General features: G+C 37.7%; 3 protein-coding genes across 4 annotated transcripts; 1 reads left to right on the top strand and 2 right to left on the bottom strand.

Moving 5' to 3' along the window:
* Positions 1-589: 589 nt before the first annotated feature.
* On the bottom strand, positions 590-7,128 carry LOC105421826 (pentatricopeptide repeat-containing protein At5g40410, mitochondrial-like). Of its 2 annotated transcripts, none has more exons than XM_011630768.3 (2): positions 3,621-7,128; positions 590-1,208 (listed from the first exon to the last, which is right to left on the bottom strand). In XM_011630768.3, the coding sequence occupies exon 1, from the start codon at positions 6,048-6,050 to the stop codon at positions 3,639-3,641; it is 2,412 nt and encodes an 803-aa protein (XP_011629070.2). In that variant the 5' UTR covers positions 6,051-7,128; the 3' UTR covers positions 590-1,208; positions 3,621-3,638. The 2 variants fall into 2 exon arrangements, with proteins under 2 accessions (XP_011629070.2, XP_020517266.2); XM_020661607.2 differs by having other exon boundaries at positions 590-1,203.
* Positions 803-3,036, top strand: LOC18424225 (uncharacterized). The gene is made up of 2 exons (XM_088845727.1): positions 803-1,146; positions 1,928-3,036. The coding sequence occupies exons 1-2, from the start codon at positions 909-911 to the stop codon at positions 2,638-2,640; spliced, it is 951 nt and encodes a 316-aa protein (XP_088701853.1). The 5' UTR covers positions 803-908; the 3' UTR covers positions 2,641-3,036.
* Positions 7,129-8,896: 1,768 nt separating the features above from the next.
* Positions 8,897-14,095, bottom strand: LTO1 (NAD(P)H dehydrogenase (quinone)s). The gene is made up of 7 exons (XM_006828815.4): positions 13,767-14,095; positions 13,452-13,683; positions 12,126-12,382; positions 11,923-12,035; positions 10,580-10,727; positions 9,411-9,548; positions 8,897-9,283 (listed from the first exon to the last, which is right to left on the bottom strand). Exons 1-7 carry the CDS (start codon positions 13,857-13,859, stop codon positions 9,206-9,208), a joined length of 1,059 nt encoding a protein of 352 aa, XP_006828878.3. The 5' UTR covers positions 13,860-14,095; the 3' UTR covers positions 8,897-9,205.
* Between the last annotated feature and the right edge of the window lie 5,985 nt (positions 14,096-20,080).

Here is a 20,080-nt window from a genome sequence, read left to right as displayed (position 1 = left end):
ATGTAACATGCCATGGTCTCAACGAAGTAGTGATAAGTGTCACGCGCCCTAAGCCCGGCCTGCTCGCGGTTCTTTTTGTAGATTAATCATTTTATATGATGATTATAATCTATGTTGCATATTTAATCATTTCTATAGAGTTGCATGGATTAATTCAAACAGATTTAGTCTGTTTAAATTTTCAATAGATCTAAAATCAACATTCAGGAAAAAGAAAATAAAAAATCTGTTTCAACCAATTTAAGGAACGATTTTATGGGAACGATTTTATGAGAAGAAGTTCACATAGAAGTTGTCTTTTCTTTTTACTAACATCAAAATTATATACTATGATAAAATTCGAAGGTGCACATTACCTCTACAGCTACGGATGCATCCATATGCCAACTGCACCCTAGTTTTAATGCTTCAATCATACTTTTTTCTTGCATTTTTTCTGTGTTTTTTGTGCTATTTTTTAAATTTTGTTCGCCTCCAAGTCCCCTGAGGCATCTTGCTAAGTTGGCTGAGCCATCGCAGAACCAGTAGGGGGTACCGTTCGGTACTAAGCTGAGTTCATAAATAATGCTATAATTTAAAAACATAAACAAAAGAGAAAAATAGAAAGAATCTTAATAACTTCATCTCAAACATAAGTAATTAAAGTAGTTTTCTCCAGTATGAATTTCATACAAAGGTGCGATCAATTCATTATGGGTTCACTACCGGTTCTTCAAAGCACATCTTTGTCCTCTAATGCAAAGGAATCTTATTCTCACCCACCAAACACCTTAAAAAAATCAGTGACAGCCAGCAGATAATTGTTGCATCAGAAGTGCATCTCCTCTACTAACCCATGCTCAGAAGAAAGAACTGCCTTGTAATAATGGCAATCTGAATTTCTGTCTCATTTTTTCTTCCCTCATCAAATGAAAACTTCAATATTGTTTGATTGTTTCTGTAGAAGAAGAGGAAGAGGAAGTATGGGTTCTCCAAGGGTTCTCGTGGTCTTCACCTTCTATGCCTTTCTTCTCTCTCAAGCCATTGCATGGAAGGCGAGTTGCAAGGACCCTTACTATGGCCGCTGCTATGGGGTCCCTCTTGCCTGCCCCGTCGGCTGCCCCCGACTATGTGAAGTGGACTGCAAGCTCTGCAAGCCGTATTGTGGTAACCTTCTCTTCATTTCCAGTTCCTTCTCTTGCCCATATTGCTGGTCCCCATTTCCTTCTCTTACCCATATATCATGCAAAAGTTAAATTACATTAATATCCGACATTGGTGACGGCCCTTCTTAAAGACTCCACCCTTAAAATTCCATGTGTGCCAGTGAAAAGGAAACTTAAAATTCACACCATGCCAGTGAAAGGATTTATCAATATGACATAGATTAGGGTCACAAATCTCTCTCTCTCTCTCTCTCTCTCTCTCTCTCACCCACAACCACACACACCTTGCTCGAGTGCCAAGGTATTCAATTCGAAGTGCCAAAAAGTATTTGAACAAATTGATGTAGTTACTCCTAGATTACTGGTCCCTAACATTTGAAGCAGCATACAAATTATTTAACTTCCTGTTCAAAATCAGACATTACTTACATCTCTCTGGTTTTCCCTTCAAAGGTTTCATATTTGTCAGAAAGTAACAATCTCAAAAGGACACATAAATCATGAAGGCAAGGGCAAAACACATGGCTTCCTCTAAGGAGTATATTGTAGCACTCCTTTAAATGGGATCCATAGTCAGTCATCCCTATTGTATCAACCTTTGTTGGATGGTGGAGATGGGCAACTTTAAAGTGTCCAACTGTCCCATCTCCACCATCCTATGAAGCATTGGAAGGTAGTTTCCATAATGAGAATAATGAGCAGGAAGCACATGTAGCCCCCAATAAAATAATCTAAGCAAATGTCAAGTAATTTGGGTCTCACATGAATAATGTAACAAACAGCCTGTGACAAGCCCGGAGCAGTGTGTCAAGATCCTCGGTTCATAGGAGGCGATGGCATCACATTCTACTTCCATGGCAAGAAAGACAAGGACTTCTGCCTGGTCTCAGATTCTAAAATACATATCAATGGGCACTTCATCGGAAAAACCAGTCCCAAACAAAAGAGGGACTTTACTTGGGTCCAAGCAATAGGCCTAATTTTTGGCTCGCACCATCTCTATCTCGGAGCGCAAAAGGCTTCTAGATGGGATGATTCCATAGACCATATATCACTCAGCCTAAATGGAGAAGACATTGAAATTCCTACTCTCTTTGGTGCAACACACATTCACAAAGATGCCGGACTAAAAATTTGGCGCCTTGAAGACACAAACTCAGTCATAGTGAATGCAAAGGACCAGTTCAAGATAAAAGCACGAGTCTTGCCAATTACTCAAGAGGATTCGAGAACTCATGGGTATGAAATTACAAATGAAGATTGTTTCTCCCATTTAGAGGTGAATTTCAGGTTCTATAATCTGAGTACTAAGGTGGATGGAGTTTTGGGCCAGACTTATGCTCCAGGGTATCAAAGCAGAGTACTAGTGGGTGCAGCCATGCCCATAATGGGAGGAGCCCGGAGATTTGAGTCTTCACATATATTCTCTACAGACTGTTTGGCATCCAAGTTTGAGGAAGAAATTGGAGATATGGGAAAGTGGAAACTTGAATAACAGTGGAAGGTCACGCAAAGGCAAAGCAATAAAGGAAAGCGCATTATAATCAAATGGACTATGCTCATGATCTATTGGGGCCATCATCAGGCAATGATTTGATGGAAGGTGATGGAGAGAGACAGGGACTGCTATTAGGCCATGTGATATTCTGATGGGTCCCACGTCCTCTCCATGTCTATCCATCATTTCACCAAACAATGATGATCCCAATGGGCAATGAGTATATGTCCAGTGGATTATAAGATTATTTCCTAAAATTGGAGGGCCGCATGGCGCCCCTGTTAGGGCATTTCTTTGTGTCACTAATATTTGTAAGTCTATGGAGAACTTGTTTATGGCATGTGTGTTCCTAAACTGCAGGAAAATAAGTTATGATAACAAATTCTCCAATAATCATTTGCCAAGGCACAACTATAAGAATAAAAATGAGAGAACACTATCACAATTGAAAAGTGTGCTCATAAAACTTGATGCAGTTTATAAATCTCGATCAAGTCTGACAATAGGAAATTGGTATGAATTACAATAAAAAGAAAAAAGGAATTCAGTACGAATCAAACAATGACTTGTAGTTATCAAAGGAAACTAAGGAAAGAGACATCAATGGCCTTGAAACCTAATTTCTTACGAAGCAAGAAAAAGGAAAACAAAAATGTTGGGGTCTGTTAGGTATAAGGCATAGATAAGCTGCATGGAAAGATTGTTGCTTTATGGGACTTGTCGTTCCATCTCAGTAGATAAGTAGCATATTTAGAATACAAGGCCTATTTGCTGTCTCAAAGAACCTACACTGACCCATAATTCTGAGTCATTAGGATGGTCTTATTACCTATTCAAATGATTTCCTCTGTACATTGATTAATCCCAGAATCTCAAATGCTATTGTCAATATAATCTAATGTAGCAAAAAAGAAAGAAAAACATGTGCAGTTTGATTGAATACATCATAAAGAGCACCAACAAGAATCTTGTTTTACCTTCAATTTATATAAAGATTACCAATAATCTCCACAGGAGCATGAACCCTGATTAAAATGGTGGAACCGTTTAGAATCTCTAATGGTAATATCACGTTTCTCCAAAGAAGATATAACCTTTGCAGCATTGTGACAATCACCACAGATCCTCAGGTTCTTTGTTATCACAATGGGTGTTCCTTTGCTTGTGGTCAGAAGCCCGAAGGCAATGGCAAGCTTCTCACTATGGCACCACAGCAACTCTTCTTTCATTTCCTCTTCCACATCATGGAGCACAAATTCTGTCATGGGAACGTAGCCAACTTCTCGTGACTTCTCGACAAGAGTTTTAAGCCTAGCATATATTTTCTCTGACTCAGGATGTGACCTATCTCCAACCACAAATGAATGGACCTTACCATTCAACTCGAAAAAACTACACCCTGGATCTTTCTTTAGGCCTCTCTCCCTCATCAATGCCCTAACTCTCGAGACTTCATTCCACCTACCAGCCGCAGAATATATGTTTGACAAGATTACATAAGGTCCAGGGTCTATTGGGTCCAAAAGAAACAACTGCTCGGCCGCTATTTTTGCTAGGTTGATATCGTGGTGTATCCTACAAGCCCCAAGTAGTGCTCCCCATACCCCTGCGTTTGGGGCAATAGGCATGGCCTCGATCAGTTCATAAGCCTCATTGAGGAGCCCTGAGCGCCCCAGAAGGTCAACAATGCATGAATAATGGTCCATTTGAGGGGAGATTGCATAATCATTGGTCATTCGTGCAAAGTATTGCTTTCCCTCTCTCACTAGCCCTGCATGGCTACACGCACTGAGCACATGGGTGAAGCTAACATGATCAGGGGTCACACCTATGCTCTCCATAAGGGTGAAAAACTCAAGGGCTTCATGCCCTCGCCCATGCATGGCATAGCCTGCAAGCATCGCAGACCAAGCTATGGCATCGGCATCGGCAACGACAATCTCATCGAAAGCTTGGCGAGATAGGCATAAATACCCACATTTTGTATATGCGTCTACAAGTGCAGTACCCACACGAACATCTGAGCTGAAACCCCCTCTTATCACATAACCATGCACAGCGTGGGATTGCTTTAAGGCTGCAAAAAGAGAGCAAGCTTGGAGAACCGACATGAGGGTGGTGCAATCAGGTCGTGTCTCACTCTCTCTCAGCATAACAAAGAGTTTGAGTGCACAATAAGCTCGCTTGTTTTGTGTGTGGATAGATATGATGGTGTTCCATGACACCAAACTTCGGTCATGCATGGTTCGGAACAACAGCCATGCATCATCTACATGATGGCATTTGCCATACATGGCCATGAAAGAGTTGCCCACATTCACATGAGAACAAAAGCCAGCTTTCAAAGCATAACTATGAAGGTTCTTCCCTACGTCAAGAGCCCCTAATTCAGCACAGACCGGAGTCAAGTTCACTAGCGTGGCCTCGTTGGGTTTCAAATGTGTGGTTAGTCTCATCTGATGGAACAGAACCAGGCCATCAACACCATTGCCACTCCTTACAAGACCAGTTATGAGTGCATTCCAAGTAACCAAGTCCTTTTTCGGCATGGTTTCAAACAAGCCAATTGCCATCGAAACACAACCACATTTTGCGTACATGTCTATCAGGGCAGTCTCTACAAAAGCATCAGTTTCAAATTGTGTTTTCAATATAAACTCATGGATATCTTTACCTTCATCTAGAGCTCTCAAAGAAGCACAGGCACCAAGTGCCTTAGCCACTGTAACCCTACCAGCCTTCACTTGCTGCCTCAAGCACCTAAAGAGGTCCAGTCCTTTCTCATAGTCACCACATTGAAAGTACCCAACAACCAATGAATTCCAAGCCGTAACACCTCTTTGAGGAATTGAATTGAACACGCTCTGTGCTTCTCTGATTAGAAAGCATTTTGCATAAGCTGACACCAAGCATTCACCCACAAATGGGTTCGAATCAAACCCAAATTTTATCACTTCGGTTTGGATTTGCCGAACATCAAAAACCTTAGAATCACATGACTTCAACACATAAGGAAAGCTTTCGCAATCCGGTTTTATGCCAAAGGAATTCATTTTCTTGTAAATCCAGAGAGCATCCAAGAACAAGCCAAAATTGTGTAGCTCCCTGAGAACGTGGTTGTAAAAGGAGGTCGTTCTTTGAGGAAATTGATCGATCAATTCGTGGACGCTTGGACATTGGGCCCTTGACAAATACATGGTAAAGAGTTTGATGAGGTTGGTTTCCTGATCTGAGAATAGAGAACCAGAGACAAGCATTTGGGCATGCAGTTTCTTGCATTGGGAGAGGTTTTGCAGTTTCCATTTGGGATCTTTTGCAGCAATGGTGGGGCAAGAGTGAATGGAAAAGATAGGAAGAGATAGGATGAATGGGGGAAGTTTGGGGTAAACTCTCTTGGCCCATCTCATCTACAGTGGGAAACATATGAGGGGAAGTCGAGGTTAAAAGAGGTAGCCTGCAATTTTACAGAGAGGAAATCTGTAGTAGAAAAAGCAGGGAGCAGAGAGAGAGGGGGATTGTAAATCAAGATATTCTACTCCAGTGGGAGTATAATGTCCACTTACTCCCTTCGTTAAAACATCACCTAATATTAACTTTAGGACACAAAATTTGAGATTGTATTCTCTTCTAGATTAACCTCGATAAAAACAAGTTCCTAGTTGTCCCATTGATGTACATGAAAAAATAAAGTCTTGAGATTGATTGAATAGAGACCATCCAATTTTTAAGTGGTGATATCTAAGGGTTTTTTTGAAAATTATCATCTAGTAGTTTATAAGGGGTTCCCAAATTTTCAAATTGAAAAAATCTTCTCAAATAAATCTTTTGACATAAGGAGTAGAAGTAAAATATGCTAAATAAGGAAGCATAGTATACATACTCATGGAACAAATCAGTAAAAGAGAGAGCATACTCATGGAACAAATCAGGAAAAGAGAAAGCGTGCTTAGTTAGATTTTGTGGAACCTGTTGAAAATGAATGAGTAGACGAAACTGCATTAGATTTTAATCCCACTTCGAATTAAGCAATGGAATAGGGTTGGTGAGATGAGAATACAAAAATGAGCAGTCAAAACAAAAAAAAAGTACTTGAAGGGGTCATTTACTTTTAATATAAAGAGGTCACAAATATTCTTGTTCATAGAAAATAGTCGACAAGAGTAAATGCACTTCTGGCAACGTGAGATGTAACCAAATTGCTGGTTGAAAACTATTTCCACTTCCCCTCTTAGGCCTGGCTTTTGAGAATTCATGGAAGGGCTGCCTACCAAGAACAAGCTCCACAACCATTAATCAAAACTTCCCTGTTATCACCGTCTAATCATTAGATGAATGGCAATGCATCGATTTAATACAGGGCACATGCTGGTCTCCGATCTTTAGTTGGATGGTGATGCTGGCACTTACGAGATAGCATCATAATCTAGACGGACGGTAGGTGTTCGTTATGTTTGTCCATATGTCGCAACTCCATAACTAATGAAATAAAAAGTTTGGGAAAGTATTAAATACTTCATCTTTTAGATGCATTTTGATAAATTATGATCACGTGAATTTTGAATGATTTTTTAAAATTAAATAAAAAAGATACGTGTAACTATCAAATAGTTCATCTTTTAGATGTATTTCGATAAATTTCCCAAAAAGTTTGATACCGAAAAATATTTCCAAACTCCAATAGCTAATTATCTTTTCTATGCTAGAAAACCTTTTCCAAAGCATAAGTAAGGGAGATGTTCAATTACATATCACAAAGTTCACAAAGTGTAGAAACTTGATATTCTAAAGAACAATATTGAGTTGAACCATGATGATCCACATTGCATGTTGTTGCCTTGACCATATGCATCAGGGTTTTTTTCCATAGAGAACTTATTTTATACCAACAAAGTGATCGGTATGGACTTGGACCCTTAAAACTAAGCACTTGGCTTTCTATTTGGCAAAATGAGTTAATATGTAATGAATCCATACTTTCATGTGCAGAATCCTTTATTTTGGGTTTGTTTCTAGATTGTGGTCATTTTCTATTAAATTGGCTCATTCATGAATGGCAAAAAACATTTTTGGGCTAATCACAGTCTCTCTTTCCCACATTGCTTGAAAAACAGAGAATCTCTCTTGCCCACTTAGTGAATAAACTCGAAATGCGTATAATGAATATATTTACTGAGACAACAAACTGATTATAGAGAAAGGGAACAAGAAAACAAGAAAGCATAGTATTCGAAACTTTTGTACACTTCAAGCGGTGGAATAGCTGTTAACATCAGGCCGCAAGGGGGTGTGACAGCACTAATGGAAATTTCAGTAGCATCTGTACCAGTATCCAAACTAGTAAGGGGAAGGCTCACATCACTTATAGGAGCAAATAAAAAAATGGACACGGGGTACAGAGATTGCAAAAGAACTAGGAAAATATGAAGATTTGCTGCTCTTATATGCCTAGAAAGGAGGTTCTATAAAGGAGATTGGCAGCATATTAAGAAAATATCAGTGTCCAATTATAAGATACATCATAAACATCAATAAAACTTTTTTTGAACTTTCAACTAATTGGAATTGACTACACGAATCATGATCAGCCATTCTAATCTATTACACACATTGAGACCATAAATCCTCATGCATTTTTTTACTACTTTCAACCATATTAAACTACTCTATCTCATCTTATCGCTTATGGGTGCCACACCTAAATTCTTCCAAATGTACACATTTTTAAATTGTAAGGTACATGATTCACTGTAATCACGAGATACATAAGGCCGTTTTATTCCTTCAGCCACTACTCTTATATTCACGCAAGAGGACTTTTGGAACCGCACATAGCAGCACTGCCAAACATCTGAACCCTACAAAAAGAAAATGTTCAGCCACCATTTACAATTAACTCCTTTCCTCGCTAGAACTGTTGGGCTGCCCCAACAAGGCCTAAATTTCCATGAACTCATGTTTCAACAAGGTAATGCCATGCAGCATCGGTCATGGGAGCCACGTTTAAACAACCGAACATCTCCATTAAGGAAGGGCGTTATTTAGAAGTAGACAAAGAATCATTTTTTCCTTTTTCTTTTTTGTTTTTTTTCCTTGGAAAGATTATTTATTGGGAAGTACAAAAACTGCAGTCTTATAAGAAGGCGATCACAGTCCGCTGTTGGGCAAACCCAATTCTATCTTGAAAGAAATTCATCCCAAAGGGGAGAAGAAACCCAGGATACAAATGTCCAATATGGTAAAAAGCACCAAATACTTAACCCAAAAAAAAAGCATTTCCTTTATGCTATCAAAATACCACATTGCTGGTCAGAAAACGTCACCGGCCAGGCCAATGTCGGGGATTTTATATGCACTGATACAATTCAGCATTCAAGATACATATGCTATGTACTTGTCAGGAGTGAGTCAAAAAATTAGATACCCCTTCTAATCATTCCTTGCTCTACAACAATATATGTATGGATCTGAGTTGTAGACCTGATTTTTTCATAGGAGCTCTCTGTTCATACAAAAGGTAGCACTGTACAAGCCACTTAGTAACGGACATACTAAGTCCACAACCTCATTTAGGAACTGAATCAACCAATACAAATCCAGATACACGTGCAAGCTCTGTCAAGTCTTGCTCACCGCTCAACACCTGGTCATGACACCCTTTCATAAGACACACACACACATATGTACACACACACACACATATATATATATATAGAGAGAGACAGAGAGAGAGACGGTGGGTGTAGTACTATGAAATAAGTTGTTCTTACCTGATCCTTGATAATCCAAGTGGGGAAACCATCAATTCCAGCATCTTTGCAAACCTTTGCCACTTGCATTCCTTTCCTGTACCCCTCAGGAAAGCATTCAACGTAGTCCACGATCTTTGATGCTTCTTTACCAAACATCTGTACCAACCCCGTAAAGTCTGAGTCTTCATAATTTATAAGCAAAAACTGCTATTTAGTATCCAAAGTTCCAAACGTAGAATGGTGAAAAGGTTTCCAGCCATTGCTATAATCATGCCCTATAAAGATAACAGGACTGCAAAAGACAACGAAAGCATACCAGTCATCTCAATCCATGGTCATCTGTTCCTTCATCTCTACTCCCATTATTTCAACAGCAAGGTCCATTCCATGATTTGAGGTATATATTCTCTCTTTTTCCAGTTATGATCTCAACTCGAAAGTAATTGACTGCCTTATAACTTTTATGATCTTTCCAATTGCATTATATGCCCCAGAGGAAATTGAAAAAAATATATGGCAGTGCAAGCTTATGAGTTATTTACTGATAAATGAAACAGCTCGAGTGACGATTTTGATCGAATGTTATTTATTCAATATCTTCTATTTCATCTCCTTCGTTTTGGGCAAGTTCGGACTTTAAACACTTCTCCACAGGGTGGTAAGCACCAAACCAGCAAATGAGACTCAACAGGAAAGATATATATTTTATTGTTTCTTGCACAAATTTACCAACTTTTTGTTACGATTTTAACCTTGTTATTATTTTAATATACTTCCACAACAAACAGATATTAAGCAAGGTTACATCTGTAAAATAGAAGCAACTTACAACACATGATGGGTCAACAGATACAAAGACACATCAGAGTACAAATGAACTTTCACTTTCTCCCTTTTGGATTGATATGAATCAATCTCTGAAATAGACAACTAAAATTTGTTACCTAGACTTTAACCAGAAAATATGGCTTCTGAAAGCAATGGAGAAAACAATACCAACAGGTAGAATATGAGCTGGTTTACAATTATGTGTCATATAGCTCATAACCTATTAACAATAGGCACAAACTGTACAACAAGCATACGATTAGATTTGATTTGTCATGTATAACATCCATCGGAGTAACAAATGTTCAAGTAGCTTTCGCATTTGACCTTTCAAGAGACATCCATAGGCATGAATGTACCTCTTTCTGCTCAAAGCAGTGGGAACACCAAAAAGCTCCATACATCTTAGCCCCAATGGAATGCAGATAATTAGCAAGGGAAATTGCTAAAGAGCTCGACTCTGTTGTTACTTCAGGCTCAAATGGTTGTAGCTCAACATCTGGCAAGCTGTTCAATTAGGGAAATAACCAGGATTGTTAGATGAACATGAGATGAAGCAGATGAAAAAGTTCAAAAAGTTTTCTGGTCCGTTCTATATATGCTGCACATGCATTCAAGGTTGTTCAAGGTGGTTTTCTTAAATAGTGCTCCTTTCACACTTTTAGGAAAGTGATTATCTCGATGGCTCCTCGAAGTTATAGAACCAGTTTGGAGTCATGAGAAGTTCAGGAATTATGTAATATCTATGGAAAGCCATGACCGAAACCTTAAAAACAATGTTGCAAGAAGCTAGCCTGATAAAAGTACTACTGATGATTACTAAAACAACAGCAACTAGAGCTTACCATTATAACTATTAGTTAAGAGCAAACATTCAATTCAATAATCATTGAGAAGTAACACACTGAGTAATATCAGTGGGAAGCCATAACCATTGTTAAAAAAAGAATGCCTTGTCCAATTGCCTGAAGTGCCATCTCAGATATTAATACACGTACTCAGGTATTTCATTAAAAAACAACAGTAGCAAATGGTTATGGTGCAACTTGAACTGAGAAGAACTGAAGCATATATTGAATAAAAGAAACTGGGGTGATAGCTAGTCCCCCATAATCATTTGGGGCTATAATACCATATGAATCCTTCATGCACAAATTCTTCAAAAATGTACACACTGCACATATCTTTTGTCTGTACTTATCCATAGCTTCAAAAATTCCTAGAAAAATAGCCGTAAAATTTGCTTCACATGAAGTTGGTTCACAAGCTATTTAGATTTCTACATAACTGTATATTTTTCTCTTAAGATTCTGACATTCCCTTGAATGCTATTTGAGAGAGTAACTAGAAAAATAAATAACAGAAAAAATTAAGAAGAAAAGAAAATGACCGGAAAAACATCAATAGTGAGATTTAAAGGGCAGCCTTTTGTCTATATGTTAGTGGTCATTATGCAACTCATGAAACAATTGGAAGTAAGATGTAGCTCACAAAATTGAATCAGTTGACCATGTTAGTGGTCATTATGCAACTCATGACAAAACTGGATGTAAGATGTAGCTCACAATATTGAATCAGTGAAACATGTTACTCAGGTTCTACCCATCAGCCCAGAGCTCGTTGTCCTTACACTTGCAGGCTAGAATCCCTCATATAGCTATCAAACAAGACCAACCTAACTAGATGACAACATGCTACTCACCCAATCATGTCGGGTTTCAATGAGCTATATGAAGTGTTCAATGCGCCAATCACTAAAACAACTACAAATAGTTGAAGACCAGCAAACTTTTGTATTTCTTGCAGATCAAAGTCCTGTCACATGGCGAATCAAAAGAGATGACTTAAAGCTCCCATGATTACAACAAAACAACACTCTTCTTGTGTAACAGATTGATACAATACCTTTAGAGCGATAAAGAATAAGGTGAAACTCAGAATCACAGATGTCACACAATATAAACATGAAGCCCCTGCCAATTTAGTGGCCAAAAGGTACATAAAATAAGAACTAGCTGCCGCCATCGAGGTAATGACTCCAAGAAGAACCAGGCGACTGTTGATCACAGCAGACCCAAGTGGCACATCCTTTGTTGACAGTTGAAAACCAAGTAAGGCCACCAATCCATATGCAATCATACCAATTAGTGGTAGAGGAACACCTGAGAAATGCAAAACAAGGAACCGTTATTCCTTTTCAAACCTTTCAGTAGCAATGTTGTTTGTTTAGATTGATCTATTGCGCACATGATGAAACTGGGAAAAGATATATAGTGGAAGGGATTTAAAACTGTGAATATGACCCATCCTCAGATATAGAGATGAAAACACAGATAAGCGGCTCTTCTTTGATAGATTAAAAAATAATAATCATTTTTGGTGAACTCAAATTCCAAGGAGGATTTCTAATTTTCTGACAGATGCAATAAAATGCCATTCTTAGCTGCTTTCTGGCTCCACAATCTATATGGTTTCTTATCCATGACCGACGAAATAATAAAGTTCTCATGAACATACATTCCAGGGCCTATAATCAGAATGGATTTTCAATAATGGAGAAAACACAAGGGTTATAAGGAAAAAGATTCAGAAATTAAACCTTTATACAATGCATTTGCACCCAAATTGTTTGCGAACCAACTATATCAGCCTTCTAAAAGTGGCACCAGATTCAGTACAAACAGATTCTTGAACTTACGAGGTCAACAGGAATCAAGATACTACAATTTTTCTATAGGAACATAGTGACATTTAACAAATACCCATTTCAAATTTACAGCATCCAACCTAGCAATCATATAAAAATTAAGAAGGCCTTATCCCCAATTAAAAACCCCCATTTCTTTCTACCAAAAACTTATCATCTTATTACTATGAATCACAAACGAATGAAATTAGAGAACCCAATTTACGTGAAGTTATTAAGGAGAGAAAAAACATAACTTTTGTACACAAAATTCCCAACTCACAATTCGGTTCCACACCAAAAATGGAGCAAAGATTACCAAAAACTTATACTGTTATAATCTAAAGATAATTCTTGCAAACTAACCAAAAACGAAGTTTGAAAGAGGTTTCAACTATGTTAAAAATCGAAGTAGCAGCCCCCTACAGTATCTCTCTGCCACAAATGCACTCTTGAATTGGAATTATAAGAGAGAAACATAAGTGAGAAAAAAAAATGAACAAACTGGGAGAGAGAGAGAGAGAGAGAGTGGACAATAAACTTACCAAAAACAATAGCATAATCGCTGTTGAGAACATCCCCACACCCTCCACCGCCCACGGGACAGAAAGCATCGCCATTGCTGAGCTTCACATAGGTCAAGTACCCAGTCTCCAAAAACCCTAGAACGCCAAGCCCAGTGCACCATTTGTAGGCAGAGAAAGAGAGCGAAGAAGTTCTTTCTGGTTCAGGCTCTGGAGATGGAAGCGAAGAGCATTTAACAGAAGCCACCACCCTCTAAATCACAATAAAAAATCAGGGTTTTGGAAAGCAGGGACTTGCAGAGAAAGAAAAGATAAGAAGAGGGAGAAAGGGCGTACCTTAGTGAAGGGAGAGAGAGGGAATTTGAAGTGGGATACTGAGTGAAATGAAGAGAGAGAAGCCATTGGAGTGGAAGTGGTGCAACGTAGCATTGTTTAGAAGCGATGAGCGCTCCTTGTTTAATACTTCTGTTGCCTTTTACTTTCTACACGACCTTCTCCACGACATGCATCTGACGAGCTAGATATGAAACGAGGAGGCAATGGAACCTGATCGCGCTCGGGACCCACGGGCCAGGATCTGGTTATACGGCAAAAATTTGGCCAGGCGGATGTGGTTAGGCCCAAATCTTGGTCCTAAATACTATTCAGCTTCAGGTTTGGTAATATTTTTTTTGGATCTCAATATATGAAATATATATGAAATATGTAGATATTTTAATTTTTGTGTTGAGTCTGGACGGATCCAAGTCCCATACTATATTTTCGGGTCTGGGTTTGGGTATGAGTCTAGCGAATTCAGGTCTGGTCAGGTCCAGGTTTGGATCTCATATCATTTTTCGGGTCTGAGACCAGGTCCGACTCAACCTATTGCCACCCCTAGATATGAAATGAACTTCTCTAATTTAGTATTTAAATGAAAATTATGGTTTTTTTTAATTTTTATTGCCAAAATATCGCTTAGGATATGTTTGGATACCTCGCGATGCTAGCCCAAGGGATAGACTCTCCTTGAATTTGCTTCTCCTAGAGTTACTGTGTGACTCCTACAGATAGGAGTGTGTGATATTTGGATAGCACCCGATAAGAAACTTTGATGATGTCTATCCACATTTTATATGGAGAGATGCGTATCCCAAAAATTCAATATTACCATTTTTTTATTTGTAACTTCATTTAAATTTAAGTTTTAACAATTAACTTCCCATTTTCATTCTATTCTTTAGTGTGGTTTCTTGAGCTCGATGACATACTTATTCTTCATTTTCCTTTACAATGCTACCTTTGATTAGCAATTTTATGTCTCAAAGTTTCTATTATCCTCAATCTATTGAAAGTATATCAAATATTCAAAGGGTAAACCGAGCAAGGATTTTTTTTTTTTATCAAACTACACAATTATTATGGAAAAGAGATTTCTTTTCTTGCCTCTTAGGGATACTCATTTTGAGTTTTTTCAAAAAAATTATGTGGGACCCTTGGCATTGAACTGATCGAGAAGATGTACGAGAGTATCATCGGATAGTACTTCATGAAACATTAGTTCGATTGTTGACAAATAATCCTTTTAGAAAAAGTATAGAATGAGACTATTTACCTTTGATACGAGGTGTCACAATTAATCTTGATCATTGGATGTGAAATTGGGAGGCTGCAATTATTCTATTGACCAAACTCAAATTTAAAAAAAAAAAATTTTGAACTTTCACTCAAAATATCAAATTTCACATCATGGTTCTAAGTAATTGGGACCACCTTATATTCAAGTTAAATGGTCTCATTGTATGCAATCCCTAATCTTTATTCGTCTCTAACATCGACGTATCCAAAAGTTACTTTTATTTCGAGCACAGAAATGTTATAATCGATTTCCACCGAAAGTGTTCTGGACTCTGTTTAAAGGAACCCCTCAGATAGTGCCAGACTAAACCTGGTGCCCTGGAGAACCATCTGCTTGAACCCTTGCAACTGAAAAAGAAGTAAAAATGCATTGATCCCAAAAACCATATATTTGGGTACGCAACATCTATATTGATCTTACAAAAAAAAATATTACAGAAAAATGGTTTTCCATGCACTTTACCCACTGAATAGATATGAAACCCGAGCTTCTAATATTTTTGATGTCTCTTATGCTTCTCTCCCTCAAAACTGATGTTCCAAATTATTGCAGCCCGCATGCCTAAAGAACATATAGCATTGTTCATAGCCAAATTTTGGAAAGATCTCATAATAAATCTTATGTAAATTAGGCTTTCAACTTAACAATTAAAAGTACAAATAGAGAATAGTGGGGTCCGTCGAATTATATTATATGAGAAGGTAGATCTGTAGGAACGGATCTTCTCCTCACACACTGTTGGTAAAACCGGCTTGGACGGAGCAAGTTGGCCCAGGACACCCAAAATCCAGTGTTGGGACCCATATCAGACTAGGCTTAATTTACTTTGTTTGCCTTCTACTTTCTTAAAGAATTAGCCTAATCATACCTAAGCCATGTTCTTCCCACGGTTTTGGTGATTAGGGCGTGTTACTTTTCTCAATTTAGGGTTTCACAGAGAATTGGGGTTGAAAAGGATTAGACTTGAGTCTCCTACGGTTTTCTCTAACCAAAGGATTTTGTTATGGGATTTTAGGTCATGAATTAAAATGAACTAAGGGGGAGTTTACATAGGCTTCAATTAGGCACCAATTCCATTGGGATTATGGCTTCTAATTAGCTTGCGGCCAAGAATGCTGGGATTTGATAAGGTTTGATGGGTTGAATGGGTCAAAGGATTCAACCTTCTATAAAGTTTAGGTTTGTAGAAAATACATGAAAATCGTATTCCATCAACATAACCGGTGGTCATTCCTGAAGAGAAAATGACTTTTCTAGGCTAGGCGGAGTCGCCCAAAAAAAATCGGACTCAAAAAGGATAAGTGAAGCAAGGCTTCTCGCCACGCCTAGTGAGGCATACTGCATTGCTGGATCAAATCTAGCCCAAATCTGGTTGGGATGCGTTGGACCTCCAGCTGAGTTCAACAACTGTGGTCTAGTCTGATTCTGATGGATTTTTAGATTGTATGTTGTGGTTTTTGTTGGCTTTCCAGGACCTTGTCTACTCTTTTGGATGAGCATGAATTAATCAAAGTATCTCCAAACAGTTTTGGATTGGTTTATTTTTTGTTTCTTTGTTTTTGGTGTTTTTCTGGTTTCAGTTTAGTGTTTGCGCAATTTCAAGTGGCTCTACCGATGGTGCATGAGGAGAATATTTGTTTATGCAGATCTACCGTCTCATATACTATTATTCGATGGGCCTTACTATTCTCTATCAAAAATGGTTTAATTGGGCAGCCTTTAGTTGGAATATTAACTGCATTTACAATCACTTACCTCTAATTGCTAGAGAGCAGTATCTGAACTTATTAAAAATTATGGAAGGAATCCATATTTCTAATAATGCAGAAGATGAGGTTGTATGGGAGCTTGAGATTGACAGTGCATACTTAGTTAAATTTGCATGTCACTTATTGTTCCACGATCTAGTACAATGGAATTAGCTTATACTTAAAAAGATTTGGAAGTGGCGAATTCCTCATAAGGTCAGATTTTTATCTGGGTTCTGGCTCAAAGCAAATTTCTAACAGCAGATAACCTTAGAAAAATAAGAAAGGTCATTGTAAATGTTTGTTTATTTTGCAAGAATGGTGAGAAAAATGCATATCGCCTATTTTTGCATTGCTCCTATATTTATCGTTAATGGTATTGGGCGATGCAAAAAGTAGGGGTGTTATTGCCTTTACCTTCCTCGGTGTTTTATCCGATGAAAATGTGCGGGATTCCGAAGATTGGTGGAATGTTGTGGGATATCTTCAGATGAGCTATTTTATGGGAGATATAGTTAGAGAGAAATCGAAGGACTTTTGATGGAGTGTATGTGGGGTTGGGAGAATTGAAAAATAAAAATTTACTTTGTACTTGGAGTTGGTTTAGTGTGACAAAGGAGGGTTGGCGAGTATCCCGGATTGATGTAGAGTACAATATGGCATATTTGGTATCTCTGAAATTTATCAAGGTAAAGACTAAGGTATGTTTGGATCCCACCAATTATGAGAAGCTTACAATTCAATTTTGATGGTTCCTCATATGACAATCCAGAGAGGGCAGGGGGCGGTGGTGTATGTAAAGACAGTGCTGCTAATGCTTTCTTTTGCTATGCTACACCTTATAGAGATGTTACAACCAATCATGTGGAAATGGCAGCACTATTGTAGGGGGTGATGATTTGGAAGGAGAAGGAATTAGGTAGTGCATTGATCATAGAAGGGGATTCTAGCAAAATTATCAATTGGTGTAGCTGTGTGTCAAGACCTCCTTGGCTTCTGAGATCGTCCTTGGCTTCTGAGATCACTGTGGCTGAAAGCTATGGGTATTTTTTACGTTTTGCAATTTTAGCTTCAATCATGTTTAGAGGGAAGCGAATCACATTGCAAACGACTTGGCCAAGAGAGGTGCATCTTTAGATCCATCTGTTGTTTCTTCTCATCTATTTTAACTCTATCATTATAATACTTCCGTTGATTGAATAATATTCAGTATTCTTGTCAAAAAAAAAAAAAAAAATTGAAAACACAAGTCAGAGAGGCTGTCTTCTGAGACCTTTCCGGATTTGGCTGCAGCCATCTATAATTCTCCACCTCCAAATATTAAGACCTCTATCCTATACATCTCTCTCTCTCTCTCCCCGCCCCCCTCAACCCATTGATTAGTATACAATTTTATGAATAGGTGCTTGGGGGTCTCTCTCGCTCATCTGTATAAAAATTTATGAATGTGTGCTTGGGTAGATGCCACTTGGATCCATTTTTGAGTGTCAATGTTGCCCTGGATATTGAGGAAAGTGTTTGCCACCAGTTTAAAAACACGTGATCATATTTTAGCAGTCTTCATACACATTAAGATATATGCTTTTGATTCATTTGCATGCGTTTGCATGTGTAAAGAAAGTTGTTGAAAGAGAGGCTGAGATAGAGACTGTTGCATAATTGAAATTTGGACAATCAAACTGCCCACATAAGTTGAACATTCCCCCACTGTAATTCAGGCCAACCAATCACCTCTCCCCATACAACAAATGTCATTTCCTCAAATTGCAATTGAAAATTAGTTAATTCAAAATGATAATTTTGATATAAAAAACCCTAAATCACCGATGAATTTTCAGTCATGGAAAACCTCTGATCTATAATGCTATTTATTGTCGTCTAAATTTCCTTATTCCTTTCGCTTTCTAACATTTCATTTTGGGATAAAGTTTGTAACAAGCTTGAACTAAGGTGCATTTCAAAATCTTATAGAAGAGAGCGATGTTGGAGAACCCTTCAATTGATCATCTTGACTTCAAGATGCATGGATATGAAGACAAAAGAATTTCAAGTATTTAAAATAGTACATTTCGTAACAAGTTATCTAGACCGTCTATATTCAAGATTTCTAAGAATTCATAGATTTTCTCGAGCTGTATTATTTTTTTGAATTTTGAATTTCATATCTACAGATAAAGATAGATTTCAGGTCATCATAAGGTTTCCAACACTGGAACATAAAACGCAACAATATCTTATTGGATCGTTGAATTAGATGGGGATTAGTTCCGACCGAATTGTTTCCAGGATGGCATGGGTCTCAGCACGGTTCCCTAATATATATATATATATATATATATATATATATATATAAGATATTATGTTAGCCGACCGACTGACAACTACGGTGTCAGCCAACGGCCCTAATTGAATCTAGGTCGATCTGACGATTAAAATCATATTTCATATTTGAATTTTTATTTTTTTAGCTTATCTAATATTTTATTAACTTCTCCAAATCCTCATCTTATAAAATCCTATTTTTTTATATTTTATCTATTTTTAATATTTTTTTGGACCAATGATTTGAACTGATCTAAACATGATCTGGATTAGTGTTGGCAAAAGCAAACTGGGACAATTAACTGGACATAGGCTCGAAAACAGTTTAACTGGCCTAGCCAATAAATCGGCCGATTCAACCGTTCTAACCGTACAAGTCCAGGAGGTCAAAAAAGTGCTGAAAAAAGATACACAAAAAAAAATCTACTAAAATACGAAAAACGTATAAAGATTAGTTAAAATAAAACACATTCAAATGAAATTGAAAATTAATATAAAAAATAGATTTAAACGAATGGATTTTTGAATTAAAGTGAGTATTAATTACCAAAATAATTTTTAATCTTTACTATAATGTAAAGAATATTAAAAAATATATTACAAACCAAATTTTTTATTTTTAATAATTTATATACATTTGTTTAATTTTTTTTAAAATATTGATCGATCCCCAAAATCGTTCAAAACCAAAATCGGCCTCTAGTTGGTTCTAATCTAACTCGGCAGTTAGCAGTTTGATCGCCCACGTTTTTCAAGATTATGAATGTAGTTATATGTGGATTTTGTTCTTGAACGATCCCACCATGGATTTGGGTATTCAAACGATGCTGCTTCCACGTGGACAGTGCCTTCTAAAATAATTCACCCCTACTTTTAAGGAAAAAGTTTATAAAAAGGTGAGGTAAAAAGTTTATGTAAGGGTGAGGCCCTCAACAATTAAATTAGGACACATCGAAAAAATG

The sequence above is a fragment of the Amborella trichopoda genome, chromosome 9 (genome assembly GCF_054954075.1).
Source record: "Amborella trichopoda isolate Santa Cruz 75 chromosome 9, AtrichopodaSantaCruz75HAP2 v2.0, whole genome shotgun sequence".
Lineage (NCBI taxonomy): Eukaryota > Viridiplantae > Streptophyta > Magnoliopsida > Amborellales > Amborellaceae > Amborella > Amborella trichopoda.
The sequence above is the reverse complement of the archived record's forward strand: the minus strand, read 5'-3'. Positions and strand labels throughout refer to the sequence as shown.